The sequence below is a fragment of the Lipophrys pholis genome (genome assembly GCF_963383615.2).
Source record: "Lipophrys pholis genome assembly, chromosome: 22".
NCBI lineage: Eukaryota > Metazoa > Chordata > Actinopteri > Blenniiformes > Blenniidae > Lipophrys > Lipophrys pholis.
In genome coordinates, this window is record NC_137644.1 from 8,241,912 (window position 1) to 8,261,809 (window position 19,898).

Sequence of the window (19,898 nt, forward strand, 5' to 3'; positions counted from 1 at the left end):
AAAATCCCATTTGTCCTTTTTGCATGATCATCACACCCTGCAGTATGTAGTTTTCGGGTTATATTATCATTTCTAGACTCGGAGTTTCCTCTCCCTGCAGACCAGTGTGAGCAATGCAGCTTCATGTCTGTGCAGACCCACTCGGGATGCATGTAAACAGTCATTGTTGGAGCTAATTATCCCCTATAAGTGGAGGTTAGCACTTCTTAGGGTACTTATTCTCACTGCTGAGGAAAATATAATCACTTTTTAATAATGATAAAGAAAAAACAGCTTTAAACCTGAATGGATGATATAGTTTATACGATTTTGCACCACGTTTGGATTTCAGATAAGTGAAGATGTATTTTTATTATCTTAATTATAGAATAAAATAGAATAGAAATACTTTATTAATTTGAGAAGTGAATTCTTTGTACCGTCGCTCCACATGAATAAATAGAAATTAAAATATCAATACATACAAAACATAGAATAATAAAAATAAAGTAGGTATTTATAAATACAGGACTAAACGGTGATCAGTATAAGCATAAAATAATGTAATTAACTTAAGATTTTATTCTATATAAATATTAGGACTCACTTAGGATATATTTTCCTTGTACAAAAAGAATGATGATAAATGTCAATTTATTTGTTATTTCTCTCGTTTTAATCGTCAATGTCTCTGAAGTTGTATATTTTTATGTGTGTGTGATATGTTCAGGATCGTTTGAGTAATCTATGGATATTATGTGATGGATTTATGACTTTTCTGGACCGCTGGAAGAATGTTTAGCAGAACTGTGCCAAATATTAGAGACGCTGGGACCCTACATTCTGTACGTACATGTACAAACCCTGCAAATAAGAAATTGTTTTTGCAAATCCGAGTTATTACACTGTTAATAAATGAGTTTATTCATGCATTAAACCACTTTAAAGCTATAACCTGCCCGGTATTGAGCGGATCAAGTGTTGTATTTTAGTATAAAAGCGCCACCTCCTGATTCGAAGGCGAAATTGCTCCTGTCCGCGCTCACGATAACTGGGACGCGCACGTCGCGGTGCAACAAGCTGACGTCATGACACACAGCAGGGCTTCTTTCGCATCGGGGCTCATAGTCCTCAGTCAGGTACCTGCGGGAGGAGTTCAGCTTTCAGACTCGCCGATCTGCAATTTAACGATTAACTTCACGATTAAAGAGGTGAGAGGAATCATTACGAACGATGCTGTTTCGATTAAAACTTATATTATCAATACCGGTATCTGTCATTAGACGGCTTCCCTTCAGAAAACATCTGTATTATCAATAATGACTGTTTCCGTTCAGAGTTTATGCGATTTTTTGGGGGTTTATTGTGCAATAACGTTGTTATTACGCATACGCGATGTGATCCTTCAGGCTAGTGTACGAATAAAAACTTTCCCGTTCTCATTCATTATGGGGACATAAATTGAAATGTATTATTTGATGGATGGACAACTGTTCTTATCATCTCATATAAAATAAGATACCTAGAATAAACTTGTTTTTAATCATAATCTATTCTATACATTTATTTAGGACAATCGATACGATTAGAACAAATCAGTAATATTTACAATATTTACAGTATTATTCACAGTATGATTGGAATAAATGAATAATTCGTAAAACAACTGAAACAACTCAATTAAGTCAATAATATTATTATATCTAGCTAATCCAATCCAATCTAACTTTATTTATAAAGCACATTTAAAGACACCACAGTTGACCAAAGTGCTGAACAGAGAAGAGAATAAATAAGTTCATGCTGCATTAAATAGATAAAAGACACAGACATACCAATAATACAAAAGGTCAACACTTTTATTCCATTTTTGTTTTAAATTCAGTTTAATCAGGTTTTTTTTTGGTTTTTTTCAGTTTTTTCAATGATACTTTGCTGCTGTCATTTTAGTTCATTATCTTGTTTATTTGGCTTCTCAGTGGCATTTCTAATCACGTAGCCTGATATAAGATCTTTTGTTTACGTTTACAATCTGATTATCTGATACTACTGTTGAAAAAAATGGTTATATAGTTTATTTTTCTACTCAGAAGTATTTCTAATCTTTTTTTCCTCCATGGAGTTTTATTTCATACATTTAAATACTTAAAACCCATCATTGAATCAGCTTTTGATCTTAGACAATGTTGTTAATCTTGTAATAGAACTTTTTTTTTTTTTTATTATTGTTAATCTACATACAGTACATCACGTCTCATTTTACTCCATCTTCTTTGTCGACTCAAATGTATTCTTTACTATTATATTCTTTCAGTTTAGAGCTGATGCTTCATGTTTTATTTGTAAATGTGGGATTTCAACACTTCAGTATGCGTTGTTAATATATTTGAACATTTCTGACTTTTTTCCTCAGTTTTTAAATACATTTTTTTTTTAAAACACAAATTTCAATGCTTACAAACATATTAGATAAATACGATGTAACCCCACGTTCTGCCGGTAGCTTCCTTGCACACTGGAAAACATTCTCATCTGGTTGCGATCCCAGCTGACACACTAAAATGACTAGAACATTTAAGAAGAAATATTGTGTGTGCCTCTCCTTTTTTTTTGCTTTTCAACCAAAACTTATCCGCTTTGCCGAATCGTTATCTGCCCCTAGGATACCTATTTTACATTAGCACTTACTGCTATGGTCTTTCATTAATCCAGCAAAACACACGACATGTGAACGTAACAAGCACGGCACAGCAGCAGTCACCATCATCCCAAATATCCCACGTTGTCCGAACTTTACCGCGGGTCGTCTTTGGACGAAAGACCGTGTCAATGTCCGTCCTGGAACCGGCCTCACGGTACGGCGCAGGGCAAGCCCATTTAGAGCCAAGGCCAGAGACGTCACCAAATAATCTCACAGGAGAGAAAAGCTTAATGGACACGTGTTTCTTTCTTTTCTAGTTTATTTCAGTTTTGCCAAGCAGACTTAAAAGTGTTGCAAGAGCAGGAAATACAGGTTGTCAAACATTTTGCAAAATGACACCAGAGAGAAGTCGTCGTCGTCACTGGTTCGGTCGTTGCCGCCGTTCAGTGACAGCAGCTCCAGTATTCGGGGGGGGGGGGGGGTGAAAGGGGGGATTTATACCAACGGTGCTCTGAGTTTTGTCAGCGAACAGCAAAGACGGCACTTTTGTCGTCAAACGGACACACAGAAGAGCAAAACATCCGCACACCATGAAAAATATTAGCCCTGTAACGACCTGATGAAACCGCTTCATCATGAACACGTTTTGGTTTCATTATCCCATCTGTAAGAAAGAGGACAGTTACCATGGTAACACCAGACATGGGCTTTGCATAACTATTTTGTCCCTTTTTCTCCCATAAAAGATTCCTCACTTAAATGTATTTTGTATGTAAATCCTCGCAACATAAACAACACTGTACACAGGTTTCCTCTGTCGTTCAGTAAAAACCAGACCGGTCTGTCGACGTAATACTTTTGGTAGATAGACTCTGTGGGAAGCTCCGTGGTCTTGTAAAGACAATCAAGAAAAGAAAATCCAACAGTCAAATACAAGTTTTTGGTAGTCAATAACAGTAACATGGAAGTTTAACTATTTACAGACCTTCCCAAAATAAACAAAAAACAAACAAACAAACTCCGGGTCAGAGATGTAAAGCTAGTCCTGAACCTAGCGGTGGAATTGAATGGTATGTTTATGAATGAGACTTACAGGAATGGAGAACTCCCTCGTAGTAAACTGGGACCTTTTCTGACCGCTTTCTGTGCCTACAAGGTTGGAAACTCTCAGAGTTCCCATTTTGGGAAATTCCCACTTTCAGTTGGTAGCGTTCCCACGATAATGTAGCCTTGTGAAATTCTGCTAACTTACGTCGTCGTCGCATATATTCGACACTTTGCTTGTGGACGTCACTTCCACACGTATATAAACACAGTTGTTACTCGTCGGTAGCTAATTACGTCTGCAATAACCCAAGTTGAGAAATAATCAGATTCCATTAGCGATAGCCAGCTGTAGCTAACGGAGCATTAGCCTGATATACAAAACGCAGTAATTCCAAATGTGTAACAGTGAAGTGTGTCAATATATTTCTACTATGCAGCCATCATCACTTTGCGTGTCAGCTTCCATGGGTGATGACCGTCGATTTTCTTTGTTCTTTGAATTGGAACGCTCCCAACTGGGATGTAGGAATTTCCCAACAAGTAACTTCACCAGCTGCATAAAGAACAGCATAGGTCTGGATTATCAAATCAGTTATAGCTTGTTTTGTTTGAAAACCAACTCAAACGTTCAATTTCTCCACTTGGTGTAGTGTGGCGTCCCTCGTGGCTCCAGACTTGGGCCTCTCACTTTTAACACTCGTACCAATAATCTAACTTTCTGCTGTTATTCTCAGCTCACAGCCACATGAACGCAATCTACTGTGCATCGTACAGCTTGTTCTGTTGACTAAAGCAGTTCATTCCCTCACTTGTGGCGTCCCGCATGGCCCCATTCTTGGTCTTCTGATTTTTTAAGCGCATACGCTGACGACACTCTGCTCTTGGCTGCGATTATTTTTGCTGACTGGGTGCTTCTTTGATGGAGATAAAACTCAAGTGCTTTAGATAATACCTCCGTTTACAACATATGATAAAATAAAATAAAAAATTTGCTTCTAAATCGGATCTATTTATAGACTCGGGACGATTTACAATAAATGATATCAGCTTCTTATCTTAAGGCCTGCCTCAAGAACTCAAAATCTGTAGCGAGGAGCGCCTTGATCGTCACGTAAGCCACTGAGGCCGCTCTCACTGCCAGTACAAAAGCTTTCTCTCCTCACACTTTGTGGATCTCTTATGCATTAATATTACATTCAAGCCGGAGTGGAAACCATCTGTTCCTCTGATAAATGTCCCAGTGATGCTACAAGAATATTTGACAACACTTGCCACTGGAAAAGGCAAATAATTGTGCCATCTCTGCAGTAAAAAAAAAAACAACACAAAAAAAACCCACATTTATTTTTCAAAGGAACTCATAGTTCCCACGGCCTTGAATGCAACACATTGTGAGAATAGCTTTAAGGACAGTAAGGTTTGGCAACATGAAGTTATTGAGAAGCAGGAATCCGCTCTGTGCCAATGGGGAGTTGGGTTTCACGCTGGTTTCATGTAATCCAAGATGACGTTGAAGCAAATCTAAGTAGCAAGTATATCAAAGTAAAGAGATATTTAAGAACCTGAAAGACCCTGGGTGATGAGATTCTCTAAAATGTATTGGACACAGATGAAAGTTTCAACATTAGAGAGGTTTGGATGCATTCAGCCAGAATGAGATTACAATGAGCCTATTTGGAGGTTATTTTCTAAGAACCTGTATTTGCCTTTATTGGATGTTTTTTATTTTCATCCTGTACTGCAGAGGTGTCATATACGCAGCATGCGAGCTAAACCATTCGGGACTTTTTGAGACGGGTTACGTGAAACTAGTCGTCTTATTGCTCGTGAAATAGCATTACTATCATACAATGCTGTTTAGAACTTCGACTAAGATAAGATTTTGGTGCGATTTAAAAATCCCCACGCTCTCCAATACCTGAAAGCACAGTAAAAAGCCTGGATGTGGAGCAGTGGCCGGCTCTGCCACTTCACACCGAGAGGATCCCTGGTTTGAATTTGTTCTCCCTGTGCTGGATTCATAGTGTTCGCTCAGTTCTCTGCGCCCCTGCGGATAAAGAAAGTAGATGAATAAATAAAAGAAAAGCTGGTTCATCAGTGACTTTTGAACTTTCTCGAGGCACAAAAAGTGTTCAGGTCCCTTCAAAACCTTTCAACCACAAACATGGTCCCCACTTTTAAGTGACCTATATAATGGACCCCTGATTTAAACTTCATTGACTTTACACTACAATCCTTCATTCACAATATCTCTCTGCGATCCCGACCATAAATGTTTCCCCGACGGATTTATCGCAAATAAACTTCACTCTGATTATTTATACAGGTATACTACACGGCCAGGGTCTACCACGCGGAACCGGACGAGCCTCTGATGCAAGTATAAAGATGTAAAAGTAGTAAACTTAGTTCCAGTACAAACTGCTGTACAAACAGGCAAACAGTGGATGAGCATTCAAACAAACAAGAGTTTATATGGGAGGACAGTTTGCGATGCTTTTTTTTACTTTTCTTTTTTTAGCTTTTGATACTTGATGTTTGGAGCGTGATCTTTAAAAAGGCAGTAGATACACGTAATGCGAGAAGACGTACAGGATGTCCGAATCGAGTCCCCCCCCCCCCCCCCCCCCCTCCCTCCCCGTTCAGTAGAAAATTATCTGATAGAAATCGTCCTTCCTGGCGTGCCGCCGTTTTTCAAGTATGAAAAGAAATCGTCACAAGGCAAAAGGCAATGTAGATCCGAGAGGGTGGGAAAAGAAGGTGGAAGTCACACAGAAGGCTTATTGTTTGCATATATAATTGGCCACTTTGAGAAGAAGAGACAGGAGGTACAAAAACAAACGACAAGACTTGTTTTTTTTCCTTTCTGGACGGGGTTTCCGTGACTGAACAGTGTAAATCAAGGATGACAGATTTCCAAACTAAACAGAATTCGTGGCTCGTAGACCTCGAACTTCTGACAGCTTCAACCAACTGCTGCAACCCCCCCCCCCCCCCACCCCTACCCGCAGTCTCTGATGTGGTTTTTTTTGTTTTTTAGTTTTTGTTCCTGCTGACAGCTTTAAAAAAAAAAAAAAAAAAAAAAAAAAAGGCCGGCCAGAGGCGGAGCGAGGAAGACTCAGTTGGTTAAGGTGCTGGACGCGCGGAAGTACGAGAGGAACTTGAAACAGAGGCTGACGACAAAGTACCAAATGTTTCGGGCCATCTGGGAGCGGGCGATGAAGACCCGCCAGATGAAGACCACCAGCAGCGTGTTGAAGGTGTAGCGGATGTTCCTCAGTCTGGAGAAGAGAAGAGGAGAGAGGTCAGCGGGAGGAAGAGGCTTTTTTCCGAGAACAAATCTGGACAGAAGGTTTGTAGAAGAAGGTCACGAAGCCCTCAGGATCATAACGGTTTCACATTTGTCTTCAAAACAGGTGAGTCAGCATTTAATTCCTTTTTGTCACTAAGCCACAAAATTTAAGCGTTTAAATTAAATTCCAATAATGCAACGTTCACTTAACTTCCCAAGCTGTTCCAGTAAAGAGGAGTTTAGTGAGATGGAAACCGAGCTGCTCTCTGAAGAGCTTGGAGGACTTACTTCCTCAGGTGCTGCCTGGCAGCAGGAATGTCGGACATGTCCTCGTTCAGGACGTACTTCTTGGTACCGAGGCAGTAGTTCTCGATGTACTCGGGCCAGTTCAGCTGGCGCACGTCGAAGTTGAACGTCTGCGGCAGAAGTGGGAGAAAGATGTGGCAAGTGAGGTGAAGTCCCACTGACGCCCACTAGAGGGAGCAGCAGGCCGACTCTTACAAGCAGTGGAAAAGGAGAAAAGTATTCAAACTTCATTAAAGTAACTGACGATGGCCAGTGTCTGCATGACAGAATGGTTATAAGTCATTAAGAAAAACAACCAAAATTTTGTTTTTTAAAAGTCATAAATCTAAACTTCCTTAAAGTCTGAAATCATTTTAAAAGCCATGAATTAATTAATTTGATCTGTATAAAGTACTGATTCCTCCTGATTGTAAAAGTGTCTGCATGAAGACATAACTAAGTGTAACAAACCTTCTGAGGCAGAAAAAAGAATAATGATAAAAAAAAACCTCAAGGTTCAAGAAGATTCGTCTCGTCACCAAAAAACACATTATTTTACGGTTAGTAAAAACTACATGAAATAGTGTGTATGTTGAAAATCTGTGTTTTTAAAGCTGTACAAACGTCTGAAAGGAGTTTTAGTAAAAAAAAAAAAAAAAAAAAAAAAAAGGAACAAAGCAACGGTTGTCTATTACTGCTCATCATAAAATAACTTTTTAAAACGGCTTTTTTTTTCTATAAAAGTAGTGACCTTGTTCCTTGAATGTCCCAGTTTACACATTTGAGGTGAAAACGCATCAGTTTTGTGTTTTCATTTCAAAAAACGTTTTGCGTTTACGCCGCAAAGTTGCATTTTCCCATTTCCACGGAGTATTTTCCAGAAGTTTCATTTTCAGTGACTCGTGTTATACAGTGAAATAAAATGATCCTTTTGTAATGATGTATTGGGAAATAATTATTAAAGCTGTTTACACAAATAAAGATTAATTCAGGAGAAATTAAAATCATGGTACTTCGATACTCATTTTTAATCCTGTCAGGAAGTTATTTTCCTAATTTTCAAACTGGCAGGAAGTTGGTGTGCGAGCTCACCTTCCTGTCCTCGGCCGTCAGCTGGCTCATCAGCATGTTCATGTTCTCAGAGTTCCACTCCCAGTCCTGGCTGCTGAAGTACTCCAGCAGGCCGATGGCCTTGTGCAGGCGGTTGAAGATGCGCATCATCCTGCAAAAGAGGACCGAGTGAGGGGGTGTGGAGAGGGGGCGGGTCCCACCTGGGCCCGGCGGCGGGGGACTCACTGCGGCTTCTGCCCGGACAGACGCAGGAACAGGTCGTAGATCAGGGCGGGGAACTTGTGGCTGACCAGGATCCAGTACTGGTAGATCAGGTAGTTGGAGGTGATGTTGGCGTTGGGCCTGCGGAACGCCTGGTCCAGGGGGTTCCTCTTGAAGGACGACATGACGTGGTGCTCTGCAGAACGACAAAGATGGGACGATTCAAACGTTGTGATACCGATTTGAAACACAAGAGGGTGCAGTGAGTCACTGTGGAATCTGACTTCAGTCTGGTGAGAAAAAAAAAAAGACATGAAAACTTGAATATGAAGCAATAAACAGCTGAAGATCGTCATGGTGATTAGACAGAGTTACAGGGACTCATTACTGCCACCCAGTGCAATAAAATGGAATTTTTTCTTTTTTAAATTCTTCAACATTATTGTTTGAAAGCACGTGATGTATTTTGTTATCTCGTCATTGATTTTCAAATTTTTATTACAGCACAGATTGCTCAATTAATATGATTGCAGCGCCTCCTGCTGGGCTCATGTAGATTCTGCTGGTGCGCCCTGAGTTTTGACATCAATCAACGTTTAGCCGTCTCTGGGGCGAGTGAACGCTTTGTCAGCTCCTTTGAATATTATCTGTTTAGATGTTGTGGTCAAGTGTGTTTGATGTACTTTATTGTGTGTCAAGGAAACTTCTAATTGTTGAGGGAGAGAGAACAGAACCGCCTCATATGGAGAGTACGCAGACGAACTGAAGTCTGCTGCAAGAAATGTAAAAGCAATGTTACCTTTCCTGTAACTCCTGAAGCAGCGCAAGACTCCAGTGTTTTGTGTGAGGGTGAGATTCTGACCCTGATATACTCGATGCTTTAACATCGATTTCAATGGTTTTTAGAAATCTTAATGGTCTGGCGCTTTCTTATCTTACAGATTTTATTTTGTCTAATGAACCATTGCGAACCCTGCTTTCCTCGTTTATACACCAGCCTGCAGAGAACGTTCATGTTTTTAAAAGCAGGCTTCCTTTTTAATAAGGACTTTAACTAACAACTCCTCTTACCTTTTCTAGGATTTTTTTTTTCTTCAAATTATTGACTTATCTTTGATATGTATATAAAATGGCCGGGGGTGGACGGACGCTGGGGTTCACACGGTTTTTATTCAGTTTTTAAACCTGAAAAGCACTTTGTGCTGCAGTATTTGTACTAAGTGCTAAACAAATAGGGATTCAGCTGAATACTATTTATTAATAATAGATTTTATTTGTAACGCAAGTTTCTATTTAGGGAATCTCAAAGTGCCACAAAGTAAAAATAGATAAAAATGTGAAAAGTGAAAAAAGAAGCAAGTTGCTCCTCCTTTCTCCTTTTCAGAGCGCAAATATACATTTATTAATATAATTGTCATTACTATTGTTATAATTGTTCATGTTATTTACTCGTACTCTCAACTGGCGTTATTGTTTTACTGGCTTTTATTTGTAAATGTTCGAAATTAAACATATCCCAAACCTAAATAAAATTTGATTGATGCGTTTCAGTATTTCTACCCCAGTTCAAGCTGCACGTTTACCGTCACTGACATGTTCTCCCAGTTACACATTAGAAGAGCTGTGAACATTGACCGCATAGCTGAATAAAAAGCAGCCCATTGTCACATTACAGCCACTTTGTATTTACTTTACTGAGTAGGAAGTGAAAATAATTAATTAGAAAGCACAGTAGAAGCACCACCAGGAATTGAATCATGTACTAAATATATAAAGAATGCATTGATGAATGTTTTAAATGCTATTAAAGTACCATAATAGCCTAAACTACATCATTACTTTTTCAAGCTCATGTGATTATATATCAGGAAATATGTGAGACTTGGATATAAAATATCTGTAATTTAGATAGAAAAACACAGGAAACACTGTAAAAGAAGCCATACATACTCTGTTTTGGTTTAAAGAAGATACTCTGGATTAAATAAAGAATTTTTTTTTTTTAAAACCATGTAGCAGACAGATTTTTTTCCTCTCTCTATTCAGACGATTAAAAGAGTCAGACAGTCTCTCTGCTCACATAATCCTGTGCAAAGCGCCACCAATTCCAAGTAAAACAGGCAGGAGAGCGGCTCAAGCATTTTGCTCTGAAAGTCTGTAGGGAGAGTGAGGCTCTCATGATGCAATCAAAAAAATAAATAAAGGAAAAAGGTCACGCAGAGCAGCTGACCGGAAACTAACAGGTAGATCTGCACAGAAGGACTTCAGTATCATCCATCCATCCATTCATCCATCCATCCATCCATCCATCCATCCATCCATCCATCCATCCATCCGGGATGCGGCCATGTAACTACAGACATTACATCACACACGGCCCTCCAGCCTCTTACGCTGCGTTTCCATGGTAACTGATATGTAGTGGTTGCCGGGATGAGTGTGATGTGAGGTGACGGGCAGATGTGGTCCGGCTCCTCGGAGCCTGGTTTGGAGGATCCCCGCTGACCTTGAGCACAGTACCCACAATCCTTTGCTCGTAACAAAAAGCTTCTGATATTTAAGATGAAGGAAAATCGTCTTTATTTTTTTTTTCTATCTGAGAAAATGTCTGAATTAGCTTCGTTTTTCCGGGCCCGTCATCGGCGAGTCCCCTCAGCTGCTCTTTCATAACAGCGAGTTGCAGAGACGAGACCTAATCCCGTCCCTGCCATCTGCTAGCAATTTCCCACGACACACGCGTTTGTTAATCTGAGGGTCCCCTGACGTCCAGGCAGCCGGACATAAACTCCTGCAGGAGCCAAACAATCCCAATATTCTTCACACGTCTGACCCGAAGCTCCGATTTCAACCTGAAAACAAGACGTGATGGAAGCAGAGAGGCTCTGAGCTTCTGCTGCATCTCAATCACAAGCAATAACAAGAATACGCTTCTTCTTAGTCACAAATCTCAAAGTTCAAATCAACAGAGCAGTATTTGTATTTTGAGTGTGGAACCACAACTGAACCATTCATACGTACCGATCTCTCCCCAGTGGAACGGGTTGATCCCGCCGGTCGTGCAGTTGTACACCAGAGCCGTTTTAGGTCTGCAGGGAGCAGAAAAGGTCTGTCAAGTTACAATCTCCTGAAGGCAGGAACGTACAGAGACTTGAATTGATTTCATTTCCAACAGACCAGAGAGTGAACAGCTGCACCAACGTGTTATTATTATGTCACTACAATGTTATGACTTAATACTATCTAACGAGAAGCGGCCGCCTCAGTTCGTTTCTTCTGTGGAAAATGTGACCCAGTCAACTTTTGTGAAGAAGTGAGTCATTTCCTGGGAAAACCTCGCTCATGACGAAGCTCCAGTCAGACGTTCTCAACCCACTGCAGCCAAATCTGTGAAATCTCCGCCCGGTGCTTTTTCCCCGGAGAAGTTTTCACAGCAACTCATTGTTGGGCACCGGATTTTTATTGTTTGTACCTGCTTCTTCAACATGAGGGTCCTATTAGGTGTGATCGGGGTATCACAGAAGTCACAGTGAAGTCACCAAGTACCAGCTATTGAGACTTTGAAGTAATAAAATGAATCATAAGTTAGGTCCACGAGCTTGCATGGATAATTTGCCATAAAAAGGAAAAAAACATTTGGGTATTTACTGTGAAGAGGCTCCTTTAAGCATGCGGGGGAGTCCTGGACTGAGGCCAGGATGATTCTGCTTCTGCTTCACTTTTCTTTCTCGACTTTTCTGTGTTTGCAGATTCTGTGTTGTGAACTAAACGTGACACTTTATCACTGTCAGACCTCAAAATGCTTCCAGAAGCTTTTAATTCAAGCAGAAGCACACCGAGCGTAACACCAGCATGAACAGTGTGTGCGTGTGTGTGTTGTAGGTGTATGTGTTTACATGTGTGTGTGCTGCATGAATGTGTATGCGTTGCACAGGACTGTGTGGTCTGACCTGTGCACGGCGGTGTACCAGCCAGCGGCGAGGGTCAGGTTGACGACGGTGTCGACGGGGATCAGATCAGCCACGGCGTCGTTGTTTGCTCTCATCGTTCTCAGGATTCCTTTACCGGCCTGGAGACACGACGCACTGCATCACTACATCTTCTCCTCCGCTCCAAACGCACATTTCTGGATCACTCTTACAATTTATAAATCTCAGAACCTTTCACACTTGTGGTCGTGATTTAATATTACAATGGTAAAATAACTAACACTGTGACACACACTCTGGTTGATATGTTCAATTTCCACATTGAGGACGTGAGTATCGTTGTTTACTCACGGCTATGAAGACGCCGCTCGGCCCGTTGAAGTTGTCGATCCAACCCTGCAAGGTCAGAAGAAGCAAAACTGTTAGAAGCCAGAACATATTTAAATTTTAGGCAATCTGTACGTCTAGAACATTTTTTCTAGTGAAGTATATAATTGAACTGGTTATACCACGAAGAGCAACACATGTGGTTTTGCGGCGTGATCGTCAGGTCATCTTACCCCCCTGCGGTGCGACAACAGGGGGCGCTGGGTAGCAGCGACTGTCCGCTTCAATTCGACGTCATTAAAAATGGATTAAAGTGCCGGTGATAGACTGCTGGAGGCTCGATCTGTGGTCGGCCTGAGGTTTATCTCGACTCTCAGATGCTCCGGTGCAGACGAGGGGCACAGGACAGGAGCAGGCCGCCGGGCCGGGGAGGTTTTGAGCAGACCGCCGATGAACGAGACATTTCAGAATTAATGCAACTTTGTATTCAATAAAAAAAATAACTTCTTTAAGCTCCAGTCTGCAGGCTGAAGTTGATCAGAAGCTCTCACGGCGCCTCAGCAGATGGATTTCACACCCTCATAGTTGTATTTGCCCTCAGTGTTGTCCAGTTCTTGCCCCCGTCCCTAAAGACAAAAGGTCTCCAGCAGAGAGATTAACTAATTTGTTTTAATCTGGACCCACTTGAAGCTAAAAGCCACATGGGAGCAGCACTGACCCGATCAATATCTTATTCTAATTACTTTTCTGGTCACAAGAGAAGAAACCCGGCGCAGAAGATCCACAAGTTCATGACTCGGTTCTCTGTTATCTAACAGAGGCAACAAATCCAGCGGCCGGCGTTCGACTGAAGCTGCTTTTAATCCCGAATTAACACAATACTGAGAAAATGAAGCAAGAGAGAGAAACTTTTCTCAAGATTATTTCTCTTGTATCGTTGAATGACGTGTTTATTCCTCTTTTAAGTATTGCATTTGTGGGACGTGCCGACCAAAGGGAAATTAGCCAAATATTCTGAATTATCTTCAGGTAAACATCAGTTTAGTGAAATAGTAACCAGAGACAGCAGCTGAAGAGACAGCAGCTCTGAAACAGTGTCAAACAAACTAAATAAGGACAGGAAGCCTGCAAGAACTGGACCAGAAAGAACCCAAAAGGTATATTTACATACATACGAAATGGTTATAGAAACTAAGTGAAATGAAGTGGAATATTTTCATATAATCTAATAATACAAGCAAATGAATTACTAAATAGTAGGGACCTTAATGTAGATTTTGTTTCAGATCTGTCAGGAGCATGCATTTGTGGGATGAGCGCCAAGTCGTGGCCTGGCAATGCCGACTTCAAAATGTTGCCTTGTAAACGCAAACAAGGTCTGAAACGAAAGTGAAAAACGACGGATTCTTACTTAAAACGTTGTCGTGGAAACGGTCATTTTTAAATGAAAAAGCCTTTTTAAAGTGTCATTCTGCGATGACTGTTAAACTTTGCCCTGTTGCTTTTGGAATATTTTTACTAAAACTATTTCCAGATACTTTTTTTTGCATGATGTAAACGGAGCCTTGGTAACGTGCACCTAGAAACACGTTGCATATATAGCTCATTTCTTTAGGTTTTAATCCACCAAACTACAAAAGAATCATTAACCGAAGGAAATTAAAATAAACCCACACACTGGGCTGAGCTGCTCATGCCACAGATGCATGTTTGTTCCAAATATGTGAGGATTGAAAACGGCAGTAAACAAGCTTCTCCCCACAGATCTCCATGGCGACCAGAGGAACTCACGGGGAAGGGCTCCTGCCAGCTGGCTCCCACGATGGAGGGTCTGATGATGCCAATGTTGAGCTTGTCCTGCTCCTGCTGCACCACGCACTCGGCCAGGGCTTTGGTGTAGGTGTACGTGTTGGGCCGGTCGCCGATGAGCCGCGGCGTGATGTCCAGCACGATGTCGTCGTCCATCCACCTGAGGACGGAGAGCAACCGTCAAAAACCCCCGGGAGGAGCGACGCTTTCACGTTCACCTTAAATACTCAAACGAGGTCACTTAACCGTGAACATCCGAGGCTGCACAGCTCACAAAACGCAGACGTCATCGAAGGACAAAATTAAAAGCCGCATGAATGGGCACAATAAATAAAGAAATTTAAAAAACAGATAGAAAACGCAACCCTGGAAAACCAGCCAGGGACTCCGGATTCATCACTGCATTCAGTTCAACTGCTAGTTTTTTAATTCTTATTTCTAAATATTAAGAGGAGTAGTTCGTTGCGCTTTTTGGACCCGGTGATTAAAAACACCAACGCATTACTTTTCTGTCGTCTGTGGCCGATTCTTCAGCTGCCAGCTGCATATTCAGCGAGCTAAAACTACATTGATAAATGAAAATAGATGCAGCAGTTGGCTTAAATGATCCGTGTGTTGCTCAAGTTAAACATGGCAGTTATTTGTTGTTCATTAAGCAGAAGGCTGAATCAGTCCCAGTCACTCGATTTGACTTTTTACAGTGTTACTTGTTGATGTAAAAGCCACATTTGATTTAATTAATGCTCAACGTACATATCATTTCCTGTGTGCGAGACATTCAGGGTATTGTGTTAAATGTAAATGAGTTTTGACCTAAATCCGGCAGTTCTCATCTTGATAAGTTTAATCTTTTCCCCGCTTTGCATGTTGCTCTGAAAATAACCGAAAATGATCATTATGATTTCTTGTTACTGCTTTAAAATTTGTTCTTTTAAACTGGTAACTACAAATAAAAAGTCAATTTACAAAGTACCTGGAAGCAGTTCACATCATTTTCATTTCTGATTTTGTGTTCTGGCTCATTATTTACTTGATTTTTGTGCTTCTGAAATCCTCAACCCTTTTAAATCTTTTCATTGTCACATTTTCCTGAAGAGATTGCAGTCACACTGTATTGTGCAGCCCGGGCAGTATCTCAACTGAAGGGTGACCGTTACTAGTTCACCAAACTCCTGTTTTGAGGAGGCGGAGCAACTTACTTAAATAATTGATATGCTCAACAGAATTTAAAATTTGAACTCCCAGGTGTAGTTTAAAGAGTGAAATGTCGACTTTACAGAGTCCAGGTGAGGATTGAAGAGTCCTGCTCAGGTCTTAAAGATAAAAATCCTGGACATTTCTGACTTGATAATGCTTTTTGTTTTACAGTTTGCTGACGCTCGTATGACACCGGCGAAACGCTGCTGTTAATCTCACTGTCATCTGGAAGTTCATGTCACACTGACTGAAATCTCCGGCTGGAGGAACGTCAGACGCGTCTGCGTGTTGGTATTTTATCTCCTCTCTTCCGTGATGGCAACAAAAATAAAGTGTGTTTTGTCTTACTCGATGTAACCTTGGCTGTTGTGCGATCAACCTTGAATCCTGCCCCCGCCATCCCATAATACCCCGGGGTACATATGTCAGACTGACGCTTATGCTGCTTTTAAGAAGCGCACGTGTCCAGACAACAGAGAGCATTCTTTTTAAATGCTCCTTTAGCATTATCTGACGCCGTTACTATTTCACTCAACTCCTGTTTGCAGGAGCAGGAAAACCCCTTTAGTTCTGAACCAACAAGAAAAGCACTTTAGTGGAAGTAAGTTTATGAGGCATTTAACAGCAAACTCTAATCCGACTTCTACCTTTAGAAAAATGACTTGATTCTGTTGTTTTTAGGTTTTAGGCTGTAACATTTTGATTCTGAAGGATTCCCAAACAATTCCAGCAGCTTTAAAATGTTAGCTTCCCCTCAACCGAGCAGTCTAATGTCGTCTGCGTGTTTATTATGAACTCATAAATCTGTTTCTCAGACTTTAGAGTAATTGATGTAACTCCAGCTAAAGCTAATGAGCCTTTAGATAAGAGTTCAAAAGTTGCTGCCCTCAAGAAGTAGTTTTATTAAACAGTAACTAGTGTAAGTAGTAAGTAAAAAGTCACTATACTGTTTTGTTTTCTTATTAATTATCAATATGTTTCTTTTAAAATGCAGCAACATCCAAGATATAGAGGATCATCACTCAGTAAAACCAGCTCCATTGTGTTAAAAAAGCCTGTGTGCTCTTATCAAGATAATGAAAACACACAGGTACAGCCAGGTTTCTCAGGTTTTAGAGCACATTATGGACCTGCTGGGATCATTTTCCTTGCTCATTAATGAAGCTGCAGGCTGGAATCGATGGCACATCTTGAGGTTAATCTAGTCCTCGGCTCACTCACTCGAGGGACTCGATGAGCTTCTTGGGCTCGACGGGCGGCGGGTAGATGACCTCGTCGATGTGCTTGCGGTTGCAGTTTGCATAGGCGGTGGAGATGTGGATGAAGGCCTGGAGCTGGTGCATCTCCTGGGCCAGGCTGAGGAGCTGCTGGGTGGCGATGACGTTGAGCTGCAGGGCATGTCTGCAGTGGGGGAGGGGGGAGGGGGGGTTCTCCAGTTAGGGGTCTCTGAACAAGTGTGTGTGTTTTGAATGTGTGTGTTGTCTCTGTTTGCGGGTCTGTGCCTATCTGAGTGTGTGCGCGAGACTGCGCTTTGAATGTGTGTGTGGCTGAGTCAGTCTATGTGTGTGTGCACTTGGGTCACTGTCTGTCTGTGTATGTGAGTGTGTATCCGTGTGTATCATATGTCTGTGTGTGTGTGTGTGTGTGTGTGTGTGTGTGTGTGTGTGTGTGTGTGTGTGTGTTTCGAATACGTGAGAGTGAGCTGTTAATATCTCAGAGTATTTTCCTGCTGAGTGTTTCAGTCAGACGAAAAAGATTCTAAGTCGGAGCGGAACGAGACGAGGGACCAAAGAGACGAGAGAGAAAAGACACGACAACAAAACTAACGATTGTCCCTCCTTTCAACTGTGTGTGTCATTATCTTCATTTTTTACTCCACCTCACTCAGCTGACAGAATAAACCACTATTTTCTTTTTTTTTAACTCACACATGCTTCTGCTTGTCGAGCTTCATTTCCTGAAATCACCTTTAAATGTCCAACAATATGAGACTTTGTGAATGAACACTGGTACAACAAGAGAAATCTAAGGCCAACTCTTAACGTGGAGATTCATTTGTCACCGGACGCTAAATACCACTACCAAATATAATCATTCCACTTCGGGGCGGATCGATGGCTCCTCCAAACGTCACATGTGCATCTTCATTTTTCACCAGCAGTGCTTCAGAAGCAATAATAGCAACCATTTAAAACTGTAATTAGGAAATTGAACAATTTTTGTGAATTCATTAACTGCACTTTTCTTGCATATTTAAAGTTGAAGTCCAGTCAGGTCAGTCTTATTGATATTTATCTGGATATAAAGTACAGGCCTGGTTTTAAGTGTGAATAAAACCTGCGGAGGACGACAGCAGAGACCGACTGGGAGAGACATCGATCGAAATGTGCGGCTTCATCCTGACTGAGCTGTCACTCTCAGACAGCGGGCTTAACCATCATCATCCTCACAAACTAACTTCAGAACTTTAACTCCGCCGACAAATTTACCTACAAACACTGAGCCTTTGATTTAATTCGCTCCTCCTTAACTGCGTCTCCCTTCATTTTTGGACTTCGACATTCCTGAAGGTGTAGTCACAATAAGAACGGCAGAGCTTCCTGTTATTTTTAGAAGCTTCACAAACCTGCTCATAATGTCCCACAGAAAGTAGAAAATGTTCCTAAACAGTCTTGAAAAGCTCCAAAAATAATCTGACTTCAAATGGCTGCATTCCATGTGTGGTTTAACTATGAAGGACGAGTCCACCGTCGCGGACGTCTCACAGCGATGGAGCAACACACGATTTATTCAGGCTATCCCGATCGATCCCGACAAACATGCATGTGAGGTCAAAATCAATCCTCTGGTTTTGTTACAACACTAGACAGCAGAGTGATTTCCATCTGAATCGGCGCCCACGTGACAGCGGGAAACCACCAACACCGACACGCCGTTAATTATTATCAGCATGACTCATGCAGGTTTAAAAATATTCATCTCCTGGTTTGGTTACACACTGGGACTTTTTTTTTTTCTTACCACTAAAACACAAATTATACCAATAATAAAAAACTGAACAAAAATTACGATTGTCAATACTAGTCTTATGTCAATAATTATATGAACTAAATACGTGTTTCACATACAACGCTGTGTAAGTTATCATGTAGTGCAAATGCATTGGAAAAAATGTCTTTATTTTTTATGCGAATGACGAGAAATATCATCACGTGCAACGCTATGTGCATTACCATGATAAGTACATATAATATCGTGTGCAACATTATGTGCATTAACGTGTGCAACACAATGTGCGCTATGATGTGCAGTGCTGTTTAAATTTTCCCGTGCAACATTATGTGCATGATCATGCGCTATGTGCATTGTCATCTTTGTGCACCATCACGTGCAACATTATGTGCCATATCATGTGAAGTACATTGGAGTGTGTGTGTGTGTGTGTGTGTGTGTGTGTGTGTGTGTGTGTGTGTGTGTGTGTGTGTGTGTGTGTGTGTGTGTGTGTGTGTGTGTGTGTGTGTGTGGACTCACTTGAGTGGCTCGTCGAAGCGGATGGTGGCGGCGCAGTGGAAGACGATGTTGATGCAGGCCTTCAGCCTCTCCTGGTCCTCGGGGCTGATGGCGAGGCCGGGCTGCGTCAGCTCGCTGCTGATGGGGATGATCTTCTGGTGGAAGTCGGGGTTGTCCTCCCTCACTCGGTCGAAAAGCTGCAGGAAACGCATGCGATCATTTGCAAGAGCTCAGAAGCGACGCGGAGCAAAACGCCTATAATCCCGCGAGTATCGTGGAGAAGGGCCAGAGGGCAGGACAGTGATTACCGACTCAAATGTCAACAGACGAACACTGAAGTAACATTACAAGAAATGCAAATGACGTCAATTGAAGGAGTTGGTCTGCAGAAGCGCCTCCGGCTACAAAAACAGACAGTTCCAGACAGGATTGTGATGTGAGGGACCACTTCGCTCTTGTAATTGTGGAGCGCATCAGAAAGGTCAGACAGAAGAGTCGCTCTTTGTTGGCCTCATGTCAGAGCTGGAATAACGAGAGAGCCTGACCTTTTCTGACAAGAACGTATCGGACCTGTACACAGTTTATAAAATGTCATCTTGAATTGATCCTTTGA

The 19,898-nt window shown here is 41.4% G+C and overlaps 1 protein-coding gene across 3 annotated transcripts in view; it reads right to left on the minus strand.

Moving 5' to 3' along the window:
- Nucleotides 1-2,939: 2,939 nt before the first annotated feature.
- Nucleotides 2,940-19,898, minus strand: part of LOC308127140 (fatty acyl-CoA reductase 1) — a 48,764-nt gene continuing 31,805 nt past the window's right edge. Inside the window, exons 3-13 of one of the 3 annotated variants that reach the window (XM_080491952.1) lie at nucleotides 19,307-19,482; nucleotides 16,997-17,176; nucleotides 14,561-14,738; nucleotides 12,794-12,838; nucleotides 12,464-12,582; nucleotides 11,535-11,602; nucleotides 8,541-8,712; nucleotides 8,337-8,466; nucleotides 7,248-7,375; nucleotides 6,856-6,948; nucleotides 2,940-5,714 (exon numbers count right to left, since the gene is read on the minus strand). In XM_080491952.1, the coding sequence (XP_080348078.1) occupies nucleotides 5,699-5,714; nucleotides 6,856-6,948; nucleotides 7,248-7,375; nucleotides 8,337-8,466; nucleotides 8,541-8,712; nucleotides 11,535-11,602; nucleotides 12,464-12,582; nucleotides 12,794-12,838; nucleotides 14,561-14,738; nucleotides 16,997-17,176; nucleotides 19,307-19,482 (1,305 nt within the window). In that variant the 3' untranslated portion in view covers nucleotides 2,940-5,698. Of the gene's footprint in view, nucleotides 5,715-6,765; nucleotides 6,949-7,247; nucleotides 7,376-8,336; nucleotides 8,467-8,540; nucleotides 8,713-11,534; nucleotides 11,603-12,463; nucleotides 12,583-12,793; nucleotides 12,839-14,560; nucleotides 14,739-16,996; nucleotides 17,177-19,306; nucleotides 19,483-19,898 lie in introns of those variants that run through there. The other 2 variants (XM_080491951.1, XM_080491953.1) reach the window with 2 other exon arrangements.